Genomic DNA, 21722 nt, shown 5'->3' with positions numbered 1-21722 from the left:
GTTACTTTGCTTTTAGCTATCGCTACTTTAAATGTGTGTTGGTTTTAACGGTTGTTATATTATGAATCATTTTTTGTTTGGTTGATGGGTTTCTTTTTTTTCCTGCAAGCTGCCTAGGTATTTTACTAGAAAGGCTGGATAAAATATACATATCTATAATATAAGAAATAATCCATAATGTAAGAAATAATATATTCTATAATATGTTCAGTTTTGCTAAATACAGCACATTATAAAGAAATTGGTTTCATAACCAATAGTTGGTGAGGGAATGTAGCAGAAAATAGATGTATTGCACGATAAACTCTTGTTTCACATTTTCAATTTCCAGATTTTGACATTGATTGTGATAGGAGATGATGCCATGAAGTACAGGTAGTTCTCAAACCTACAACCACAATTTAGCCCCAAATTTATGTTGTTAAGCAAGACAGCTGTTATGTGATTTTCCTCACTTTATGACCTTTCTTGCCACAGCTGTTAAGTGAATCACTGCAGTTTGTTATGATAGTAGCACAGATATTAAGTGAGTCTAACTTCCCTTGACTTTGCTTATCAGAAAGTCATGAAAAGTGGTCACACGACTCCAGGACACTGCAACTATCATAAATATTAGTTGCCAAGTGTCTGAATTTTGATTATATGACCATAGGGATGCTGCAACAGTCACAAGTGTGAAAAATGGTCATAAGTCACTTTTTCAATTCCATTATAACATCAAGCTGTCACTAAATGAACTGTTGTAAATTGAGGACTACCTATATAGATACAAGCATAGTAAGATGTTTATGACTCTTTTTGGTTTTATTTTCTAGGTGGCTATAGATTTTACAGCCTCCAACGGTGATCCTCGGAACAGCTGTTCTCTCCACTATATACATCCATATCAACCAAATGAATACTTGAAGGCACTAGTTGCTGTTGGGGAAATCTGCCAGGACTATGACAGGTTAAAAATTATCATGTTATTTTAGAATAGTTTCTAAATATCTGTCAAGTAAACTTATAAAGCTGATAGTTAGATATTGATAGTTGTATAGCAATACTAATTCTATTGCTAAAAACAACAAGCATTACGGTATAATTGCACTAAAGTACATACAGTTTTGATAAATATTACAAGTAGTGATATCTTCATTAGAAATCCCTACAACTTCATAAATATTGTTTAGAAGTTTAGATTCTGAACACCAACTATTTCTTTAAACTTGGACATGCATATTTTCAAATAGCTCCCACAGCTTCCATTACTATAGGAAAAGTAAAATATAAAACGTACATACATGTCTGATCTGGTATAATACTCATTTGAGCCTTATTTTGAATTATGACTCAAATAATTATTGATAAGTAAGTCAAACTAAGGATTAAAAAAATTCTAAGCCTTTAATATTGGCTGTTCCAAGACTTTTTATTAAACACTTGATTTGCAAGTGCTATATAGTGATGAAGTAAAATTGCATGTTATTTATTGGGTAAATCTGTGATGTTTAATACTGTGATTTGATTTAACTGTCTTCTCTGTAAAGTAGTAACATTTCTTCTGTTCACTTGAAATATATTATAATGTCTGTCATGAAGTAGCATGTATGTGCATAACAGATAGAAATACCAGATTGTCAGTGCTGACAACTGTTACTGCTTCTGGTTTACTCTTGAGGCATTTTCTGGTGTCTTCCATGTAATTAGCTACTTCAAGGCATTGCTATTTGCATCATAATGATGCTGCCTTTCAAAGATGTGAAGGACTTGAATTAAATACAATACTGCTGGAGTAGCATAAATGAAACTTCTAAAAATTAAAATAAAATCTCCAGAGTGGGAACAATTACATATGTGGCAGGCAAAGTCATTGATAAGAATTTATTATAATCAAGGGCCAACACTCAACCCTTTGTCCACAAAATGATACATCTTAATATAGTTGTTGGAACTGCCTATTTAATCAATAGATAAGTTCTCCAATTTAGAATCCATTCAACAAAGTGTAAGATTACTAGAATGAGTCAGGATGAGCACAGAAGGGTACCTGAAATTTTCAATTTTCTCATGACAATGTACATTCCTGGGAATCATTATGTTTCCCTTTTTTTGCAACTTGTTATTTTAATTTACAATTTGACCTAATCCTAGGTACTGTCTATCTTGCCTTTCATTCCAAATTACATAATTTATGGCAAAGATAACAAATCCATGGCTCATAGATCATTTATATGAACCAAGAAACTATTGCTAGCCTCTAATTTTTCTACATTTGCTTTCAAAATGGATTACAACATGATTTGTCATAATTTTATTGTGACTGAGCACATTGGTAACTTTCAAGAGCTAAAAAAAACATATTACCTTTAATGTATAGAGTAAGTGATCTAAAATCTAGGTGGTCTGAGCTAGACTTGAGAAAAATATTCAGTAACATGAATAAGCTACAATTAATAAGCTACGGTCATGAAGTCTGTAGGTAATGCAAATTACATCAGTCATAAACACTGATGTAATAATGTGACTGATGTACATGGATGAATTTCCACTTGGAAACCTGTTGAAGTTGTTCTGTTAATATTTAAAAATATACTTTTTCCTTCTTTTCAAATGTCCCAAGTTATGATAAAATAATTGTATACGTATGCATCAGCATGTATGTTTTCCAGTCTGAGGGAAAGTACAGGTTCCTGAAAGAATTGCAGATAGAGGACGTATTTATGCCAAGAATGTTGCAAAGTACCTTTTGTCCTTAAATCTGAAAGGCTGCATAGCTTTACCATTTATTATACCTGTGTTGAATCCCTGCTTTAGACCATTCTGTGCTCTTCTACCATAATATAACAGAACTGGGATTTTAATTAATATTTATTAAGGCTATGCAGCACTGCAGGTTCATTTGTCAACAGATGCTTTGGAGCAAGTGGCAGCCTTAAAGGAACAACACCTGTGATATCTTAAAAGAGCCATGACTGCTATTCAATTTCAGCTTCTACTTTTGGAGACTGAATGCTTTCTAGTAAAGTGAAGGCCTTACTTGGTTTTAGATGGATTTTCGCACATGATGATTGTTGGGGTTTGATATTTATTATCCTGGTGATTAGGAGGACCAAAATGCAAACAACCAACTTGTATTAATAGACTATTGGCCTTCTAACACATGTTTACCAATTTTCTTATCTACTGTGAAGTTTCTGGATATTCATAAGCATTTTATATGCTGACATGTATATGTATATATATGGTATTCGGCTTGGTTCGGGTATTTTCCCACGTCATTGTAGTTGTTCTTTTAAAGTTGTAGCAACGTTTCAGCAGAATCTCATCTGCCATCATCAGGCTTCTGTATTGTGTCCGCCTGTGGGTCAGACTTTTACAGTGGTTTCAGATTTAAATTTGGGGCAGCCTATTGCTGTGCCAGAATGGTTTTTTCTTCATCCTGATTGGTTGGGAGTCTTGGTCTGTGTTTATTGGTCTCGGAGTTTGCTGTGTTCTGCTTGATGGGTGTCTCTGATATCTTCTGTCTGTTTTTGGCTCTTTTTGTATCTTGATTGGCTGGCAGCATTGTGTTACTTTAATGGAGGCCTTTAGTGCAGCTTGGCTTCGGGTAAATGGACGGCTATCATTAGTTAGGAAGCTGGGTTTCATCTGGGTGCCTGGTTGGGGTGTGTTTGAGCTGGAGGTATCAGGGGGATCTGTTTGTGCCCAGGTGTTTGCCTGGCTTGTGGTGTGGAGATTTTTTGTTTGTGAGTGCAGGCTTCCAAATGATTGACAGCCTGGTGGAATCATCTCTTCTATTCATGCTTTCTGGTCTTTTTTCAATCTCTATGGCTTCTCTGATGACTCTGTGGCTAGGGTTTTCCATAGTGGCCAGAGTTTTGGTGCCATTGAAGTTGATGCTATGACCTGTGGCTTCCATGTGTTGGACTAGTGAGGAAGTGTGTTCCAGCTTTTTGACTGCATTTTTGTGTTCATCCAGGCGGGTACTTATTCTTCTATTGGTCTGTCCAATGTATGTGGCCGGGCATGATGCACAGGGGACTTCAGTATATGCCTTGGTTTTCCAGGTCAATTTTATCTTTGGGGTTGCTAAGGATGGCTGCTATTTTTCTGTCTGTTTTGAAGGCAGTCCTGATGTGATGTCTGTGTAGTACCTTACTAATTTTGTCTGTAGTACCTCTTATGTAGGGCAGGACAGCTGTTCCATAGGTCTGTTCATCTTCTGGGTCTCTATTATGTTTCAATGTGTTTTTGTGGATCAAGCTGGTGATTTTGCTTTTGTGGAAGCCGTTGGCTGTCAGTACTTTAGTCAGGGTGCGTAGTTCAGTCTTAATGTGTGTCTTGTCTGCCAGGCGTTTGGTTCTGGTAATTAGTGTTTTAGCCACGGAGTTTATCTGTGCTGGGTGGTGGTGGGATTGGGCGTTGAGGTAGCGGTTGGTGTGTGTTTTCTTCTGGTATATGGTGTGTCCTAGTGTGCCATCTGTTTTTTTGTAGATTAGTACATCTAGGAATGGTAGTTGTTTATTTGTTTCTGTTTCCATCGTGAACTTGATTTTGGGGTGTGCGCTGTTTAGGTGTGTTAGGAAATTGTTTAGGTTTTCTTGTCCATGGGGCCAAATCACGAATGTGTCATCGATGTATCTTAACCATAGTTTGGGTTTGAGGATGGCATTGGCCAGGGCTCTGGATTCGAATTCTTCCATGAACAGGTTAGCAATGACAGGTGACAGTGGTGATCCCATGGGGGCTTCTTCTATTTGTTTGTATCTTTGTCCTTTGCATATGAAATATGTGTTGGTTAAGCAGTGTTCTGTTCGTTCCATGAGGTGTTTAGCTGGTTGGTATTTATTTTTGATGATTTCAAGGGTCTCTTTTATCGGGACTTGAGTGAATAGGGAAACCACGTCAAAACTTACAAGCAGATCTTCTTGCTCCACGTGTAGATCTTTGATCATTTCCAAGAAGTGGTATGAGTTTTGTACATGAGAAGCTGCTGTTTCAGCATGGGGCTGTAGCTCTTTTGCTAGGTGTTTAGCTAGGTTTTGTAGTGGTGCTCCTCTGGAGCTGACTATGGGTCTGAGAGGTATGCATTCTTTGTGTATTTTTGGGAGGCCGTATAGTTTGGGGCATCTGGAAGATTTCTCTCTGGGTATGATCGTGTGTTGGATCTCTTTGCTTATGTGGCTGGTTATAATTTTCTTCTTGGTTAATTTTTCCAGATATGTGGTTGGGTCTGTGTTTATGGGTTTGTATGTGTGGAGTCTTGGAGTAGGTCTGTCAATTTTGTTTCGTAGTCTTTTCTGTCCATTACTACAGTGGCATTTCCTTTGTCTGCTGGGAGGATGATTATGCTGCTATCTCTTTTCAGGGTTTGTAGTGCTTTAATTTCATTTTTCTGTAAGTTGCTTTTGGGTGGCTTGCTTGTGCATAGGATATTGGTAACTTGGTGTCTTATTTTATTAGCTTCATCTGTATTTAATTTAGTTAGACTGGATTCTACTGCACATATGATGGATTCTGTGGGGATTTTTTGGGGTGCTATTTTATATATATTTTATATTTTATATTTTGGGGTTGCTACAACTTTAAAAGAACTACAATGACGTGGGAAAATACCCGAACCAAGCCGAACACCATACATGTAAGTACCATTAAAACTTAAGAATATATATATATATATATATATATATATATATATATATATATATATATATATATATATATATATGGATCTTTGGTTATTCGGGTTTTCTCGCAGTAAGATTGGAAGTATCTAGGCAACGCTTGATGAAGTCTCATTCATCATCTTCAGGCTTCTGTCTCAGCTCTGTGCTTCTCAGAGTGATGAGAAGCACAGAGCTGAAGACAGAAGGCTGAAGATGATGAATGAGACTTCATCGAAACGCTGCTCAGATACTTCCAATCTTACGCGGGAGAAACCCGAATAACCAAAGATCCACATACAAATACCCGCGAGAACCTCAGAAAACAAATATATATATGGATCTTTGGTTATTCGGGTTTTCTCCCGCATAAGATTGGAAGTATCTAGGCAACGTTTCGATGAAGTCTCATTCATCATCTTCAGGCTTCTGTCTTCAGCTCTGTGCTTCTCAGAGTGATGTGAGCTTGCAGCTGCTTCTTCCTTTTAACTGCTAGTGGGGTGTGACTTGATTGGGTGGGGGCTTGGCTGTGTTCTGATTGGGTGGGGGTGTGTTCTCATTGGTTGGGGGTTTGGCTGTGTTCTGATTGGTTGCGGGGTTGGCCATGTTCTGATTGGCTGGAGGTGTGTTCTGTTCAGGTGGGGGCTTGGTTGTGCTCAGGTTGGTCTTAGTTACTGGGGGATTTGAGCTGGTGAGCTGTGATCTTGCTGTTTGGCTTCGAGTTCGTGGTCGTGCTGCATCTTCATGGTGGGGGTCAGTTCGCTTCATGTATGGCTCAGAGGGGTTTGAAGTGGGTAGTGATGCAGCTGCAGTGCGGCTTCTGGTCTGTGGTCATGTCTCTTCTTCTGTGTGGGTGTGAGTCTGCTTTTTACGTGGAAGTGTGGTGGTGGCATCTTGTGTGGCCCTCGTGGGTGTGGGTCTGGTGTCATTCATCATGTTAGGTACTCGTCTGTTCATGAGGGCGGGTTTCCAAATGGCTGGTAAGCGGGAGGTGTCATCTCTTTTATTCATGCTGTGTGGGCGTTTTTCTATCTCTATGGCTTCTCTGATTATTCTGTTGTTGAAGTGTTCGGTTTTGGCGATAGTTCTGGTATTTTTAAAGTCAATCTCATGTCCTGTGGCTTTGAGGTGTTGGACCAGGGAAGAGCCAAACCCCCACCCAATCAGAACACAGCCAAGCCCCCACCCAATCAAGTCACACCCCCAATAGCAGTTAAAAGGAAGAAGCAGCTGCAAGCTCACATCACTCTGAGAAGCACAGAGCTGAAGACAGAAGCCTGAAGATGATGAATGAGACTTCATCGAAACGTTGCCTCAGATACTTCCAATCTTACGCTGGAGAAAACCCGAATAACCAAAGATCCACATACAAATACCCGCGAGAACCTCAGAATATATACACACACACACACACACACACACACACACACACACACATATATATATATATATATTTGTTTGTTTTCTTAAGTTTTCGTGGGTATTTATATGTATAGTATTCAACTTTGTTCGGGTATTTTCCCCACGTCATTATAGTTGTGCTTTTAAAGTTGTAGCAATGTTTCGCAGAATCTCATCTGCCATCATCAGGCTTCTGTATAGTGTTCTGCTGTGTTCGTCTGTATAGTGTTCACAGACAAACACTATACAGAAGCCTGATGATGGCAGATAAGATTCTGCCGAAACGTTGCTACAACTTTAAAAGCATATATATATATATATATATATATATATATATATATATATATATATATATATATATATATATATATATATATATATATATATATATATATATATATATATATATATCACAAAACATGGGCAATCAATATAGTTAAGGACATTCAGGTTGTCTGTGTTCATAAATAACAAGTAAATGCAGATATTGAATCCTGGTTTACCATTTTAGGGGGCTGCAGCTACACTGTTTCTTATTTTGAATCCCGCAATTATTCCTTGCTTTACAGTATATTCATGAATAAAAATGTGTTGATAATGTATTTTGTGGTTAGGCTGCACATTTGAGACTCATTTAATAAGTAGGGGAGGTAGGCATTCCTTTGTCAGCAGTGCTACTGTTACTGCTAACCAGATAAATTTATGGGTATAGTATTTGTTGGTTAATTCATTAGGAAACACCTTTTAAACATTTCTGTTAGGGCTCCTCATGTTCATTAATTACTCCTTTTGTAGATAGCACATTTGTGTTTTCTATTTTCACATAGTTAATGCTCAATTATAAGCACACATTTCCTGCTAGTCAGCAACTTCAGCTTCCCAAGCAGCAATTTGTTTTATTTTTTAAGACAAAACTAACAATTTAATTAACAGTGATTAAAGTAGGTGCTTATATTTTAATTTCTTTTTTAAAAAAGCAATATTTATTTTAAAATAATCTTATCTTGCAGCAATTATGTCATCTTACTTTAGGTTTTTAGGGCTTCTTGAACATAGAAATTATGTAAAATTGAGAAATCAACCTCTATACTTGACATATGTATATTTAATCTATCACTCAATTTATATAGCTGCCTAATCACATGCAATTCAGAGCAGCACGCAAGATAAAAACTAATATGACAATAGCTTCAAAAAAATAAAAACAAACAAAAATCCTAAAACATTACTGCATATAAGACAACCAAAATAAACAGAATGAGCACAATACCCCATCTCATTCCTGGGGGGAAAGCCAGGTATTAAGAGCTTCTTATAGCACTGACAACTTTTAAAAATCAGCATTTATTCAAGAAGTAGTAACAGTAGGATAATTAGCATAAAATTAATTGTCAGTTCACTTTTTGATACAGATAGAGGTAAACATGGATACAGATATGGATATCATTATAGATATAAAGGCTAATTACAAGATGCTAGCACAGATTCCCAAGACTTACTGTCAATATATAATAGAATAGAATAGCATGTATACACATACAAAATCTTTTGATGTTATTAAATGGTGAAGAGAAGCAGTTGTACAAACTTATTTTATTAAAAATATTATGGTTTCAATTTAATACATACTTGGAAGTGAATTTTTTTTTGAAATAAACTGCAAATTAATCAAATTCAGCAGAATTATATCATCAAATGCAAGCTTGCAGGCCAAATATTTATGCTTTCAAATACTTCAGACAAATTACTTAGCTTGAAGGGTACGTTCTTAAATGACATCCAGTCAATTGACATGAAAAGCCTCTATTAGTATTGGAAATGACTGGGAATTCTAAGATTGCTAAATGCAGTGGGAAGTAAAGAAAACTCAAGAAGGCAATAGCCAATTATTTCCATAAAACTTCTAGAAAATCCAGGTGCAATCAGCAGAAGTCAAGTTCAGTTCAAAGGCCTATTTGTTTGTTTGTTTTATTTAACAGAATAGACCCTAATTGCCATAATGGCTTACTAGTTATCAAAGGAGAGGCAGGAACCTAGCTATCTCATATAGGAAAATTTATATTTGCAAGCTGAGGTAGGTGAAACCTATGTAATTGCTATGTAGTGGGTCCTTTCTCTTTCATAACTTTTTTCTGCCTTGTAATTTATTTATGAATTTGGTGGAGGAGGAAAAATGAAATGAGATCAGTATAACAAAGATCAACAATCATTGTCTATCTTAATTTCAGTGATAAAATGTTCCCAGTGTATGGCTTTGGAGCCAGGATACCTCCCGACTATAAAGTAGGTGAACAGGTGAAGCTTCCTCATTTTCTTGATGTCTCTAGCATAATGTGTAAGTTACTGGAGAGGGAAGCAATGATGTGAATGGCAGGAGGGAATAAAGAGGCAAGGCAGAAGCAATTTTAGATTCATCTGCATCATTTACAGCTTGGGGGCTCTCCACTCAAATAGCTTCGTGTTATGCATAATTCTGAATTTCAAACCAATGAAGATAACTGTAAGGACTTTAAAACTTTCCACATGAGAAAGTTTCTCATACCACTCAATTTCTGCTCCTGTTGTGACCAGTTTTATTTTTAGCAGTTGATATTTTGGATGGTTATCAGAGCTTTGAGGGCTGGAATTAAAATAACTTTTGAGAAGAATTTTGTTTTGTTAAGATCTCTGAACAAATATGACCATATTTTGTAACTACGGAATGAGCAGGGATGAAAAGGAAGATGGAGGCCATATTAAGCAAAATTAACAGGACCCCATACAGACAATCTTTGGGGCAAGTGGATATAAATGGCTGAAAAATATATATAACCGTGAATAACTGAATATGTTTGGGAGGAGGATAACATGTATTGTTCCAACCACCCATTCAGAACTCTCGAAGTTCTGTATCATATCCCACATGCTTCAAATAAATTAGTGAATACCGATTATTATTATTTTATTTTATTATATCAGCCCAGAAGTCAGATTACAGAAAGATGTTGCTTTGCAATATGTCATCTTCCATTAACTTTTAATTGAAAAGAATCTTGTGAATGAAATAAAGACAGATTAGTGATCTCATAAACAGTTAGCCCTACAAAATAGGCCAGATGAGAGAAATGACTCCATAGGAAGACTACAACTGTATTTTATTGAGATAAGCTATAGTAATAGAACTTTCTATATCTTCCTTCTCTTTTATTCCTCAGGCAATATAGGAAAATCAATCTTTTTCTAATACCTTTTCATCGCTGGGATTAACGTGCTTTTCTACCTGTTGTCTTAAAGGCTTCATGACTCCCTTCATCAACACCAGAGAACATGTCTTAGCTATATGATAATATAAACTAATCCATCACATTATATACCTCTGTATTAAAGTATTTAAATTACCTGTACCAGTGGTTCTCAACCTTTTCTTTACCACAGACCACTTTTAATATATGTTATGTTTACGGACCATGGTCACACTCCCCAAGACTTAAGATTTAAATTCTTTGAGTTTTTGTGGAACCCCTGTGATGACATTGTGGCCCTCAAGGGTCCTTGCACTACTAACCTATATAACATTAGATAAGAAAGGTGCATTTCTTTAATGACTGTTTAGAAGACCATTCTACTTTCTGGGGTATAAATATTTATTGGCCTGTTAATGTAGCTTATGGTTTGACCTAGCCTAAATTAAAACAACAGGAAAGAAATTATTTATTCATTCATTATTACATAACCACCAAAGATTTCCTGTGATTAGTATAATAAAAAACAAACATATCATATGTAAAAAAAGTTTAATATCACTTAAAACAGCAAGGAATAAAAATGGCCTATCTAATTATGCTCTTCAGAAAAATTCTGTTTCAAACAATTTTCCAAATTATATAACAGCTTGCTTTCAGAAAGACACTATTACATGAACAGCATCATTGAACAGTACAATTCTAGACCATGGTTCTCCTTCACTTCACTAAATCAAGAGCAACTTCTCCTACATTGAAATTAATGGATGGGTCAATTCAATCTAAAGAGATTAATTTTGGAGATTATTGTTTGCAGTTACTGAAAATTTGGCTGTAAGGATGGTTTTATAAACATTAATTCAAGTTTGTAGCAAAATAGTTTCTTTGGTATTATAAACATTCTTCAAGTAGTTTCCCCAATAAAATGCTTGTGCATTATTTTCATGGGTATATGTAGTTTTTTTGCAATATGTACATAAATACTTTTCTATAATTTACAGACTTTAATATTACTATTATTAGAAACTGTAGTGCAGAATTTGAAGAACTGCAAATTTGAATGTAATTAAATTTTGAATCATATAATGGTTGGTAAATACAAAATTAGGTAAGTTCATATTTTGATATGAATTCACTGAACGTTTTCCACTCTTGTTTCTTCTACTTTAGAAAATATTCTTGACTTGTGTAAATGCTCTTCCTTAATGCACCACACAAAATCTGCAACTTTGAAGCCACTCAATAAATAATTATTTGGAAAGCATTTGGTATTGATCTCTAAAAGAAAATTAATTTGAATTCTCCACTTGCCAATGAGAAACAAGAATTATTTTTAGAGCAAAAATGAATCTAATTCTTGGGTGGGGTGGGTGGGGTTGGCTTTATTCGCAGGTATCTCATGATTTTGCAATCAACTTTAATGAAGATAATCCAGAATGTGCAGGTAACCAGCTTTTTTTCTCAGCAAGCAAATTAATGCAGCTCTGCTGTTTACTGTATTTTTCATCAATTGTTAAGCCCAAACTGTTTATTTCAGTGTACGTATCTGTACAGTACTGATTTCATATTCAGTGTCCTTTGTACGCTTGCTTCTTAGAGCTCATACTCAGTGAAAGGGTGATATGAGAAGTGTTAAATGTAATGCACTTCACACAGAATTTCCCAGGATCAATGTCCAGCACTTCAGGTATAGCTGGGAATGATATCTCCCTGCAGAACTGTAGGTGATTGGACCTTCAATAATTGAACTCAGTATTAAGACAAATTCCTTTATAGGTGTTGTTTTCATATTCTTAAATGTGAACCATTCAAAGAAGCCAGAAAAAATTACATAGAACTATTAAATGAGAATAGAAATTCAATAATTTGTAAATTAATAGTTGACCTTAGAATAAGTTTGTTGCTAAACTCTTGTTTTAATTTGTTGTTGACCTTCAGTTTAATTATTTAGTTTATGGAAAATTGTTTATAATTGATTGCTTTACTAGATTGTGTTTCTAAAAGAAGATGATTTTTATATATAGCTCTCTTTGAGAAGAATGATGGTGTCAATAGCAGCAGCAATAGCAATGATCCATGACAAGTCTTTCTTATTCAAGATCTAGTTCTTATTCCAAGATTTTGTTTTCAAATTTCTTGATAAAATGCAGGTCTTTAGCAAGCCATATAATGGCTTAGTTCAAAAGTACTAAGGACAGTCAGAGAAAACAAAATGTATCAGGTAATTTCCATTTAATAATTAATCTCTATAAACTTCAAAAATTATAAGATTTTTCTGTTGCTCACATTATTAGCAAAGGCTTCTATGGCATGTAAAATAATCATATTTGCAAAAGCTTCTAATATTTGTAATGGTTAATATCTATAAAATGTACAGTTGAATGCTGACAGCAAGGAAAAGAGCTAGTTCATGAATTATATATTACATGTCATATAAATGGGGATCAGTGGGGAGAGTCGCTTTCTTTCAACTATTTCAGAATCATGGCTGGGAAGATTAAATAGGCTGTCTAACTGATCACTTTAATGAATAAGATTACATTAATTGTTTAAAACAACTTCACTAGGAGGAAAACTTGGAGTCATGTCCTCCTTCCCAAGGAATTTGCTCAGTCCTTGCCTTCATCCCAATTTTTTATTCCATCTTGTCATTTTATACAAGGGATTCAAGGGGTTGTGGAAGCATATCAGAATTGCCTCCCAAAACTTCAGCTTTATGGACCAACCAACATTGCTCCCATCATCCAAAAGGTGGCTAAATCAGCATCAGAAGAAACAAACACCAAGGAGGCATCGGTAAGGATCATGGAAGACAACAAACTACTTTATGAAACCATTCCTTCTGAGAGCAGAAAATATTAGTTTAGATCCACATTAACATACTTTAAGCCATTTTTGATGCTTCAGCATTTGGACAGTACAAACATAAAAGCAGATAATTTCCCTCACTCTTTCAATTGGACCCATTCAATGTTTTTTATTCGTGATGGCTTTCATTGTGGAAATGGTCATAAGAGTATCCATTTCCAAAAATGTATAAAAAACCTAAGTTAAGTTTTTAAGAGCCATGGTGGCACAATGGTTAGAATGCAGTGTTGCAGGCTAATTCTGCTGATTGCAGAGTTTGGCAGTTAGAATCTCACCAGGCTCAAAATTGACTCAGCCTTCCATCCTTCCAAGGTTGGTAAAATGACCCAGATTTGGGGGCAATGTACACCACTTACAGCTGTAAAGCACTGTGAAATGGTATATAAATCTAATTGCTCTTGCTATTATAAGGTATTGTTAATTAGATTTGATACTAATTATAAAATATCTGCTTACCCCTTCATGAATACAAATTATAGTTAAGTTAGCTATGTTTAACTACAATTGACTGCATAGTTGTTGTGCATCATGTTAGCCCCTAATTATGTCCTAGCTTTCTATTATAAAAGAGGTACTCATGATATTATTTTGTGTGTAATTTAAAAACAGACTGTCTTATTATACTATATTATATTGTTTCTAATTTATACACACAGTAGTTGGTGCCAGTCCAGCTACAATTCTTGTGCAGTAATTCCATATATTTTCATTGTAAGTTAAGTTATGAAAAAAATTGTGCCATTTCTTTTAAGGTAATAATTAAAGATAATTATTGTCACTTTTTATATGGCTCATAATTTCTTTTACTTTTATAATATAAAGATATATATAAGTTGTTTTTTGTCAGCAAGAGAATCAGGCAGCCAGCAATTCATACATAAGTTGAGAAAGTAGTTCCTTAGTACTATCAAATTCTTATAATTGCCATCCAAATTAAGTATGGTGCCATTAAATTAATTACTTTCAGAAATCTTTGGATTTTTTTTCTTTGGATACATTCTATTTTTTATCAGACACTTTCCTGATACTTACTCAGCAAAATACCTATGATTGAATTATGGTAGGTTCACACAACATGCATACTATATACCATGATTTAGCAAATAGCTGCTGATTCAAACAACATGAACCAAAGCCAGCTAAATCACAAAGGAGTTTACCATATTATATGAGCCCTGTCTATGTGAATGATTATATGACTCTTCCCAAGGAAGCATATTATCTTACTGTTGCCTTCATACCTCCTTTATTATATTTTGTTTGATCTGATTATATTTATTTAACTTTCCATCTCCAGTCATCATCAGTGAAAAATGTAATAAAACTAGTTACAGTATGCAATTGCCAGGAAATCTCAGCAGCACTGTTTTATCAACAATTGTCAGAAATATGTTCAAATGCTGATGTTCCCTTTCTACCCTCTAGCAATATTTTATTTTGTTGATTCTGACGGATGGGGTCATCACAGACATGGCTGACACGCGTGAAGCCATTGTACATGCCTCTCACCTCCCCATGTCGGTCATCATTGTTGGAGTCGGAAATGCTGATTTCAGTGACATGCAGATGCTTGATGGGGACGATGGCATCCTGCGGTCTCCCAAGGGAGAACCAGTTCTACGAGACATTGTTCAATTTGTGCCATTCAGAAACTTCAAACATGTAAGATTTGTTTCAACCATATTTTTTTGATAAGGCATTATTTCTTAGTTCAGGGATTCCACCCATAAATATTATATCTATCACAATAATATTCACACATAATTCAGATAGAAATTCAAGGGTGATTTTAGTAAAATTTATGGTAAATACTTGTCACTTTGAATATATATCCTAGCCCACCAGAAAACAACTGACCAATAAATCAGTTAAATGTAGATTATGTGTATTTACATAATAATAGTTGTTTGATAAAGTAAATTTATAATTTTCTCAAAAAGTCAATATTAGCATATAGAAACATAAAACAGTGAAAATATTATAGAATGATGATTAATATGAGGAAGAGGGAAATGTAACGCTCAAAAGTTTTGGTTTGGGTATTACAGAATTACAACCTGGCACTGGAGAACACTACTATTGTCACAACAAGACGAAACATATGCTAGTCAAAATAACAATATAACATGAACACAAAACAAAAATCATCATTCAGACTTTTAAAGATGCAATCTATTTTGATATTATTAAACCTACTACAAAAAGAATACTATCTTGATATCAGTTCAGGAACCAATTCAGTGGTGGGATTCAAATTTTTTTACTACCAGTTCTGTGGGCGTGGCTTGGTGGGCGTGGCTTGGTGGGCATGGCAGGGGAAGGATACTGTAAAATCTCCATTCCCTCCACACTCCAGGGGAAGGTTACTGCAAAATCCCCATTTCCTCCCCACCCCACTAACCTGCTTTCCACTCCGTTCTCATGTGCAGGGCAACCAAAGAAGACCCAGCCGATCAGCTGGGACTCGGGAGGCAGAGAATAGAGGGGGATGGGGCCAGTCAGAGGTGGGATTTGCCAGTTGTCCGAACTACTCAAAATTTCTGCTACCGGTTCTCCAGAACTGGTCAGAACCTGCCGAATACCACCTTTGAACCAATTCTTCTCCTCTAAAAGAAGATTAAACAGAAAAAAGTACAAAATATCCTGCACACTGACCAGCTTCTTGATCTTATCAATTTACTTGTTATTCATAAAAATTAATGCAAATTGCCTATCTTATAATCTTGCCCCAATGGGATTAGCCCACCCTACTTGGTCCAATGGAAGGGTCTTACTGCAGTGTATGTCTATTAAGGAATTTCAGCTGGTTGGAAAATAGAAGAGGCTTTTTCACTGTGGCCCCCACCCTGTAGAAAATTCTATTGTCAGCAGTCAGATCTGCTTCCACTCTCATGGCTTTCTGGAGGCGCATTAAACATGGTTTTGTTGGTTGGCCTGGGTCCCAATGGGGGCTACTTGCTGGAAATGTTTAACAGGATAAGAAGACCACAATCTCAAGTCATTTATATCTTCGGTCTTAGCTTTTATGTAGCTCTTTTTAATTTAATTTAATTTTTATATTTTTATTGTGAGTTGTCTTAGATATGAAATGTATGGCATATTGATTTAATGAATAAATCAATCTGTACATTCATGTAACTATACAGAATCATCTCTCTCTCCCTTCCCCCCACCCCCCCTCTCTGTATCTGCATGTCTGTATAAGCATACATTTACAAATTCTGAGATATATTTACCTTGGAAAAACTAGAAATCTGGAGTCATTTAGAAAAAGGCTTGCTTTGTAATACATTCCGTTAAGTTCACTGGCTCTTCTTCCTAAACAATTTTTAAGAAAATATTTTTATTCCACCTTTATTATTTTTATAAATAATTCAGGATAGCAAATATATCTAATATTCTTTCCTATTTTCCCCACAAGAACAATCTTGTGAGGTGAGTTGAGCTGAGAGAGAGCAACTGACTCAAAGTCACCCAGATGACTTCCATACCTAAGGCAAAACCAGAACTCATAATCTCCTGGTTTCTAGCATGGGACATTAATCACTAGTCAGAACAAATATACTTAAGTCTTCAAGCCATCAGTCAACATGTATTGACCACCAGGAGCAATTTGTGATTAGTTTCATTCTGTATTTAGATTTTTCAACTTAGATAACCAGCTTTTTCTATAAAATTCAGGTCCTCTTTCAGGAATTGGACCCCAGCACTTTAGATGACTATTGTATATATATTGCATTAACTGTAGGAACTATTTGGGTCCTGGTACTCATTAGTGTTACAGGAAGATTAACTCAGAATCTAACTGAAGAATAGTATTTACAGTCAACATTTCCTTAAGTTCTCAAAGAAGAGAAATACAGATGTTACTTTATACCATGTCATCATGTGTGATATTTTAGATATAGGAGTGGGTGAGTACACTATATAAAAAATAGAGAAAGTTCTTTCCCCTCCAAGTGGGGAAGACATAGATGTCATGTAAAACCTTTTAACTGGGGACATGACATAATGTAATATCAGTATTTATCTAAGAGCTTAAAGAATGGTGGACTGGACATACCATTAATAATTATTTTCTTTTTGTAATCTGCTATATATAATGGGAATATCTGCTATAGAGACTCTTCCTGACTGAGGATCCTGGTTTTTGTTTTTTTTAATTCCTTGTTTGGATGGTGGCACTTCATGAACAGATCCCCAACTTCAACAAATTGTGAGAATGGACAATGGGTGGTAATAGGAGATGAAACTATTGTGTTTCCCCCTTTCTTCTCTGTTTCAATCACTTCATTATTTTCACCCAAATTTGCATTTACTCACTTGCAATGACATCTTCCTCTATTAATATTTCTCAAGGTATTTCAATCTAATTATTTGGAGGAAGAGGGCAGGTTTGTTTTCTTTCTGGTAAATGCTATGTTATAGTATAGTTTTTAGTATAGTGTAAGTTTAGTATAAGGTGTTGGGTTTTTTTTAGAAGTAATGACTGGATTGAAGTAAAACATCTTTCATCAGTTAGTGCAAAATAGTGACTAAGAGACTGCCCTTGAACTGGGAAGTCAATCAATAAATCTCACTTCACAGGATTGCTGTATGGATAAAATAATATCCTCCTTTCCACCTATGCAGTATGCACCATTTTGACTTATAAAAGAAAGCTGAGAAACATAAGAAACAAGTAAACAAAAGTAACAAAATACAGGGGAGTTATGAACTCAGCACTGTTAGTTATAAAGAAATGTTGGAACAATTAGACCTGAAGTAACATACATTATTTTCTGCCATTTCTTGCAGGCATCCCCAGCTGCATTAGCAAAAAGTGTTTTGGCTGAAGTTCCAAATCAAGTGGTCGACTATTATAATGGGAAAGCAATTAAACCAAAATGTATGTCAGAATATGAGTCTTCCAGGACACTAGCTCCATGAACTTTCCTACATACTTGACAGAGTCCAGATGAACTACTATTTACAACTATTGTACTTAAAATGAAAATAGCACGTTTTTGTGGTTTTTACTTAAATTTCCACTCCCTTTCATTTTTGCATGTGTAGCCTAAAGGCTTACAAGTAAAGATTAAGCTACTGTATGTTGAAGACTTTTTATGGAAAAAAACAAAAACAAAATTATTACTCTTTACAGCATGTCATCTTGAAATGAAAAGTTATCTGTATCTGTTTTTTTATACTGGTTTGTTGAAAATTTGCTAAATTTCTTATTATCTTTACACTGTAAAGCATTTTGAAACATTTCCTGGAAGTTGATAGCCAAAATATATTTGGGTTTATCTGCTATTAAAATGAAAAGTTTTTTTCCAAGTGGCAGATGCATGGATTATATTTGCATGTTCCAAAATAAAAACAACTCAGTTTTGCAGTTGTTGTGTGTATTTCTTGCTACAAAGCTGTTTGTTCAGATGTTTTTATAAAGAATTCCATTTTCAGATTGTGACAATTCCTATTATCAAAACCTCCTTAAACTATTTCAGGAAATTATACTTCAAACATGAATCTAAGATATATATATAACAAGCATTAGTAAAACATACCGGCTAATTTCCCAGAAACCTTAAATCAAGCAATCAAGCAAATGTCCCAAAGGTGCTTTTTTTCAAAAAGCAACTAGATTTTCTTTTCTTTGAAAATGTTTCACTACTCATTCAAAAAGCTTCTTCAGCTTTGACTGGATTTTCAAAAAGCAACTAGATAATGTCCTATCCCTCCATCCTCTGTAGAGAGAGAGTTGTTCAATTTTGAATAGATGGCTTCTTTGACCCCTCTTTCAAACCAGCGATCCTCCCTGTCCAAAATGTGGACTTTGCTGTCTTCAAAAGAGTGGCATTTGTTTGGACTGCTGAATCTAGTCCTGATGAATTTGTTCTCCTATGTTGTGTGATGTCTTTATGCAGTGGTTGTTTTGTTTCCCCAATCTATAGATCTGCACATGGCTCATGTACTCCATGAGAACTCCATGTACCACATTGCTCAGTTTGTGTCTGGGTGTTTTATCCTTGGAGTGGAGAAGCCCTTCTGCATTAATGTATTCTTGGGTCTGAAGCACATATGTTGTGGTGGCTGAAGAGCCTCCTGAGCTTTTCTGATATTCCTGTAACATATGGAATGACAACATTGCTTCATTTATTGTTCGCTTCGTCATCTTATGGAGGAGTTCCTGAAACTCCTTTTTTGAGATTTGATGAAGGCCCACTTGGGATAGCCACATGTTCTGAGTGCTTCCTTGATGTTTTTAATTCTTTTTCTTTCCCATCTTCGCTGGTAGGTACGCCTTCAGCTTGGTGGTGTAGGATTCTGATTTCTTACTGAGCCATCTTTGGTTTAACAAAATGCATGAATCCAACTTTTTTTTAATAAAAGTTTTTTATTTTTTACACATATTTTCAAGTGAGCAATGTGATTCCAGGTTACAACATTCATACATAGTCATAGTTACATTTCCAACTTTCTTATCTAATTTCATATCAAATCATTATCTATTACACTGATCTTTGAATAAGTTCTCACTTCATATTTTCAATTCATTAATCCAATGTCAAGAGCATTTCATCCTCACATATATTTTCCACTCTTTATCCCCCATTATTTTCATTTCCAGCTTACCACCTATTTTATTTTACATTATCTTCATTAACTTTCTCAAAGCTAATGTATAATAAACAAACAAAAAAATAAAAATAAAATAGAACTAATATATTCAGGATCCACATGGTATTTTCCCCAATCTACAGTAAATCTTATATTTATTCCGGAGATATTCATATAACTATTTAATATTTCCTCTTCGTTTCCATTTAACCAAATTTTACCTATGAAATTTTATTAAATTTTCATTCCCCTCCTTTTTAATCATAATATAATAATCTCATTACAAATACTTTACAATATAATCCTTGTTGGTTTACCATATTCTCTGTTTTCTAATATCTTTTATATAATCAAGTACATTTTCTATTTCATGTCTAATATGTATACAATAAAAAGAGGGGGGGGGAGAAAATTGAGTTTCCTTTTTGTTTCCATTTAACCAAATTTAACCTATGAAATTATATTTAATTTTCATTCCTCATTTTTTGGACATAACATTGCAATCTCATTACAAATATTTTATAACATAATTATTTCTAGTTTACCATAATCTTTGTTTTTCTAATATCATTTAAATAATCAATTACATTTTCCATTTATATTTATATTTATATTTATATTTATATATATATATATATATATATATATATATATATATATATATATATATATATATATATATATATATATATGGTATATATATATATATATGGTATATATATATATATATATATATATATATATATTTGTTTTCTTAAGTTTTCAAGGTACTTACATGTATGGCCTTCAGCTTTGTTCGGTATTTTCCCGTCATTATAGTTGTGCTTTTTAAAGTTGTAGCAACGCTTTCAGCAGAATCTCATCTGCCATCATCAGGCTTCTGTTCAGCATCATCATCAGGCTTCTGTTCTGTTCAACAGAAGCCTGATGATGGCAGATGAGATTCTGCTGAAACGTTGCTACAACTTTAAAAGCACAACTATAATGACGTGGAAAATACCCTAACAAAGCTGAAGGCTATATATATATATATATATATATATATATATATATATATATATATATATATATATATATATATATATATATATGAGATAGATATATATATATATGAGATAGATATATATATATATTATAGATATATATATATATATATATATATATATATATATATATATATATATATATATATGAGATATATATACATATACATATACATATACATATACATATACATACATACATACATACATACATACATACATACATATATATATATATATATATATATATATATGGTATATATATATGGTGTGTGTGTGTGTGTGTGTGTATCATCCCAAGAGAAAAATCTTCCAGATGCCCCAAACTATACGGCCTCCCAAAAATACACAAAGAGGGCATACCTCTCAGACCCATAGTCAGCTCCAGAGGAGCACCACTACAAAACCTAGCTAAACACTTAGCAAAACAGCTACAGCCCCATGCTGAAACAGCAGCTTCACATGTACAAAACTCATACCACTTCTTGGAAATGATCAAAGATCTACATGTGGAGCAAGAAGATCTGCTTGTAAGTTTCGATGTGGTTTCACTATTCACTCAAGTCCCGATAAAAGAGACCCTTGAAATCATCAAAAATAAATACCAACCAGCTAAACACCTCATGGAACTAACAGAACACTGCTTAACCAACACATATTTCATATACAAAGGACAAAGATACAAACAAATTGAAGGAGCCCCTATGGGATCACCACTGTCACCCGTCATTGCAAACCTGTTCATGGAAGAATTCGAATCCAGAGCCCTGGCCAATGCCATCCACAAACCCAAACAATGGTTAAGATACATCGATGACACATTTGTGATTTGGCCCCATGGAAAAGAAAACCTAAACAATTTCCTAACACACCTAAACAGCACACACCCCAAAATCAAGTTCACCATGGAAACGGAAACAAACAAACAACTACCATTCCTA

General features: G+C 34.7%; 1 protein-coding gene across 2 annotated transcripts in view; it reads left to right on the top strand.

The window, feature by feature from the left end:
* The window catches only part of CPNE4 (copine 4), a 140591-nt gene extending 122079 nt beyond the window's left edge, over positions 1 to 18512 (top strand). The window contains exons 9-14 of one of the 2 annotated variants that reach the window (XM_087947769.1): positions 816 to 949; positions 9275 to 9329; positions 11660 to 11711; positions 12930 to 13063; positions 14561 to 14797; positions 17933 to 18512. In XM_087947769.1, the coding sequence (XP_087803895.1) occupies positions 816 to 949; positions 9275 to 9329; positions 11660 to 11711; positions 12930 to 13063; positions 14561 to 14797; positions 17933 to 18064 (744 nt within the window). In that variant the 3' untranslated portion in view covers positions 18065 to 18512. Of the gene's footprint in view, positions 1 to 815; positions 950 to 9274; positions 9342 to 11659; positions 11712 to 12929; positions 13064 to 14560; positions 14798 to 17932 lie in introns of both variants that reach the window. The other variant, XM_087947768.1, reaches the window with a different exon arrangement.
* Positions 18513 to 21722: the final 3210 nt, after the last annotated feature.

The sequence above is a fragment of the Notechis scutatus genome, chromosome Z (assembly GCF_049901735.1).
Source record: "Notechis scutatus isolate UNSWTSFEM ecotype Mainland chromosome Z, rNotScu1.2, whole genome shotgun sequence".
NCBI classification, from domain to species: domain Eukaryota; kingdom Metazoa; phylum Chordata; class Lepidosauria; order Squamata; family Elapidae; genus Notechis; species Notechis scutatus.
The sequence above is the reverse complement of the archived record's forward strand: the minus strand, read 5'-3'. Positions and strand labels throughout refer to the sequence as shown.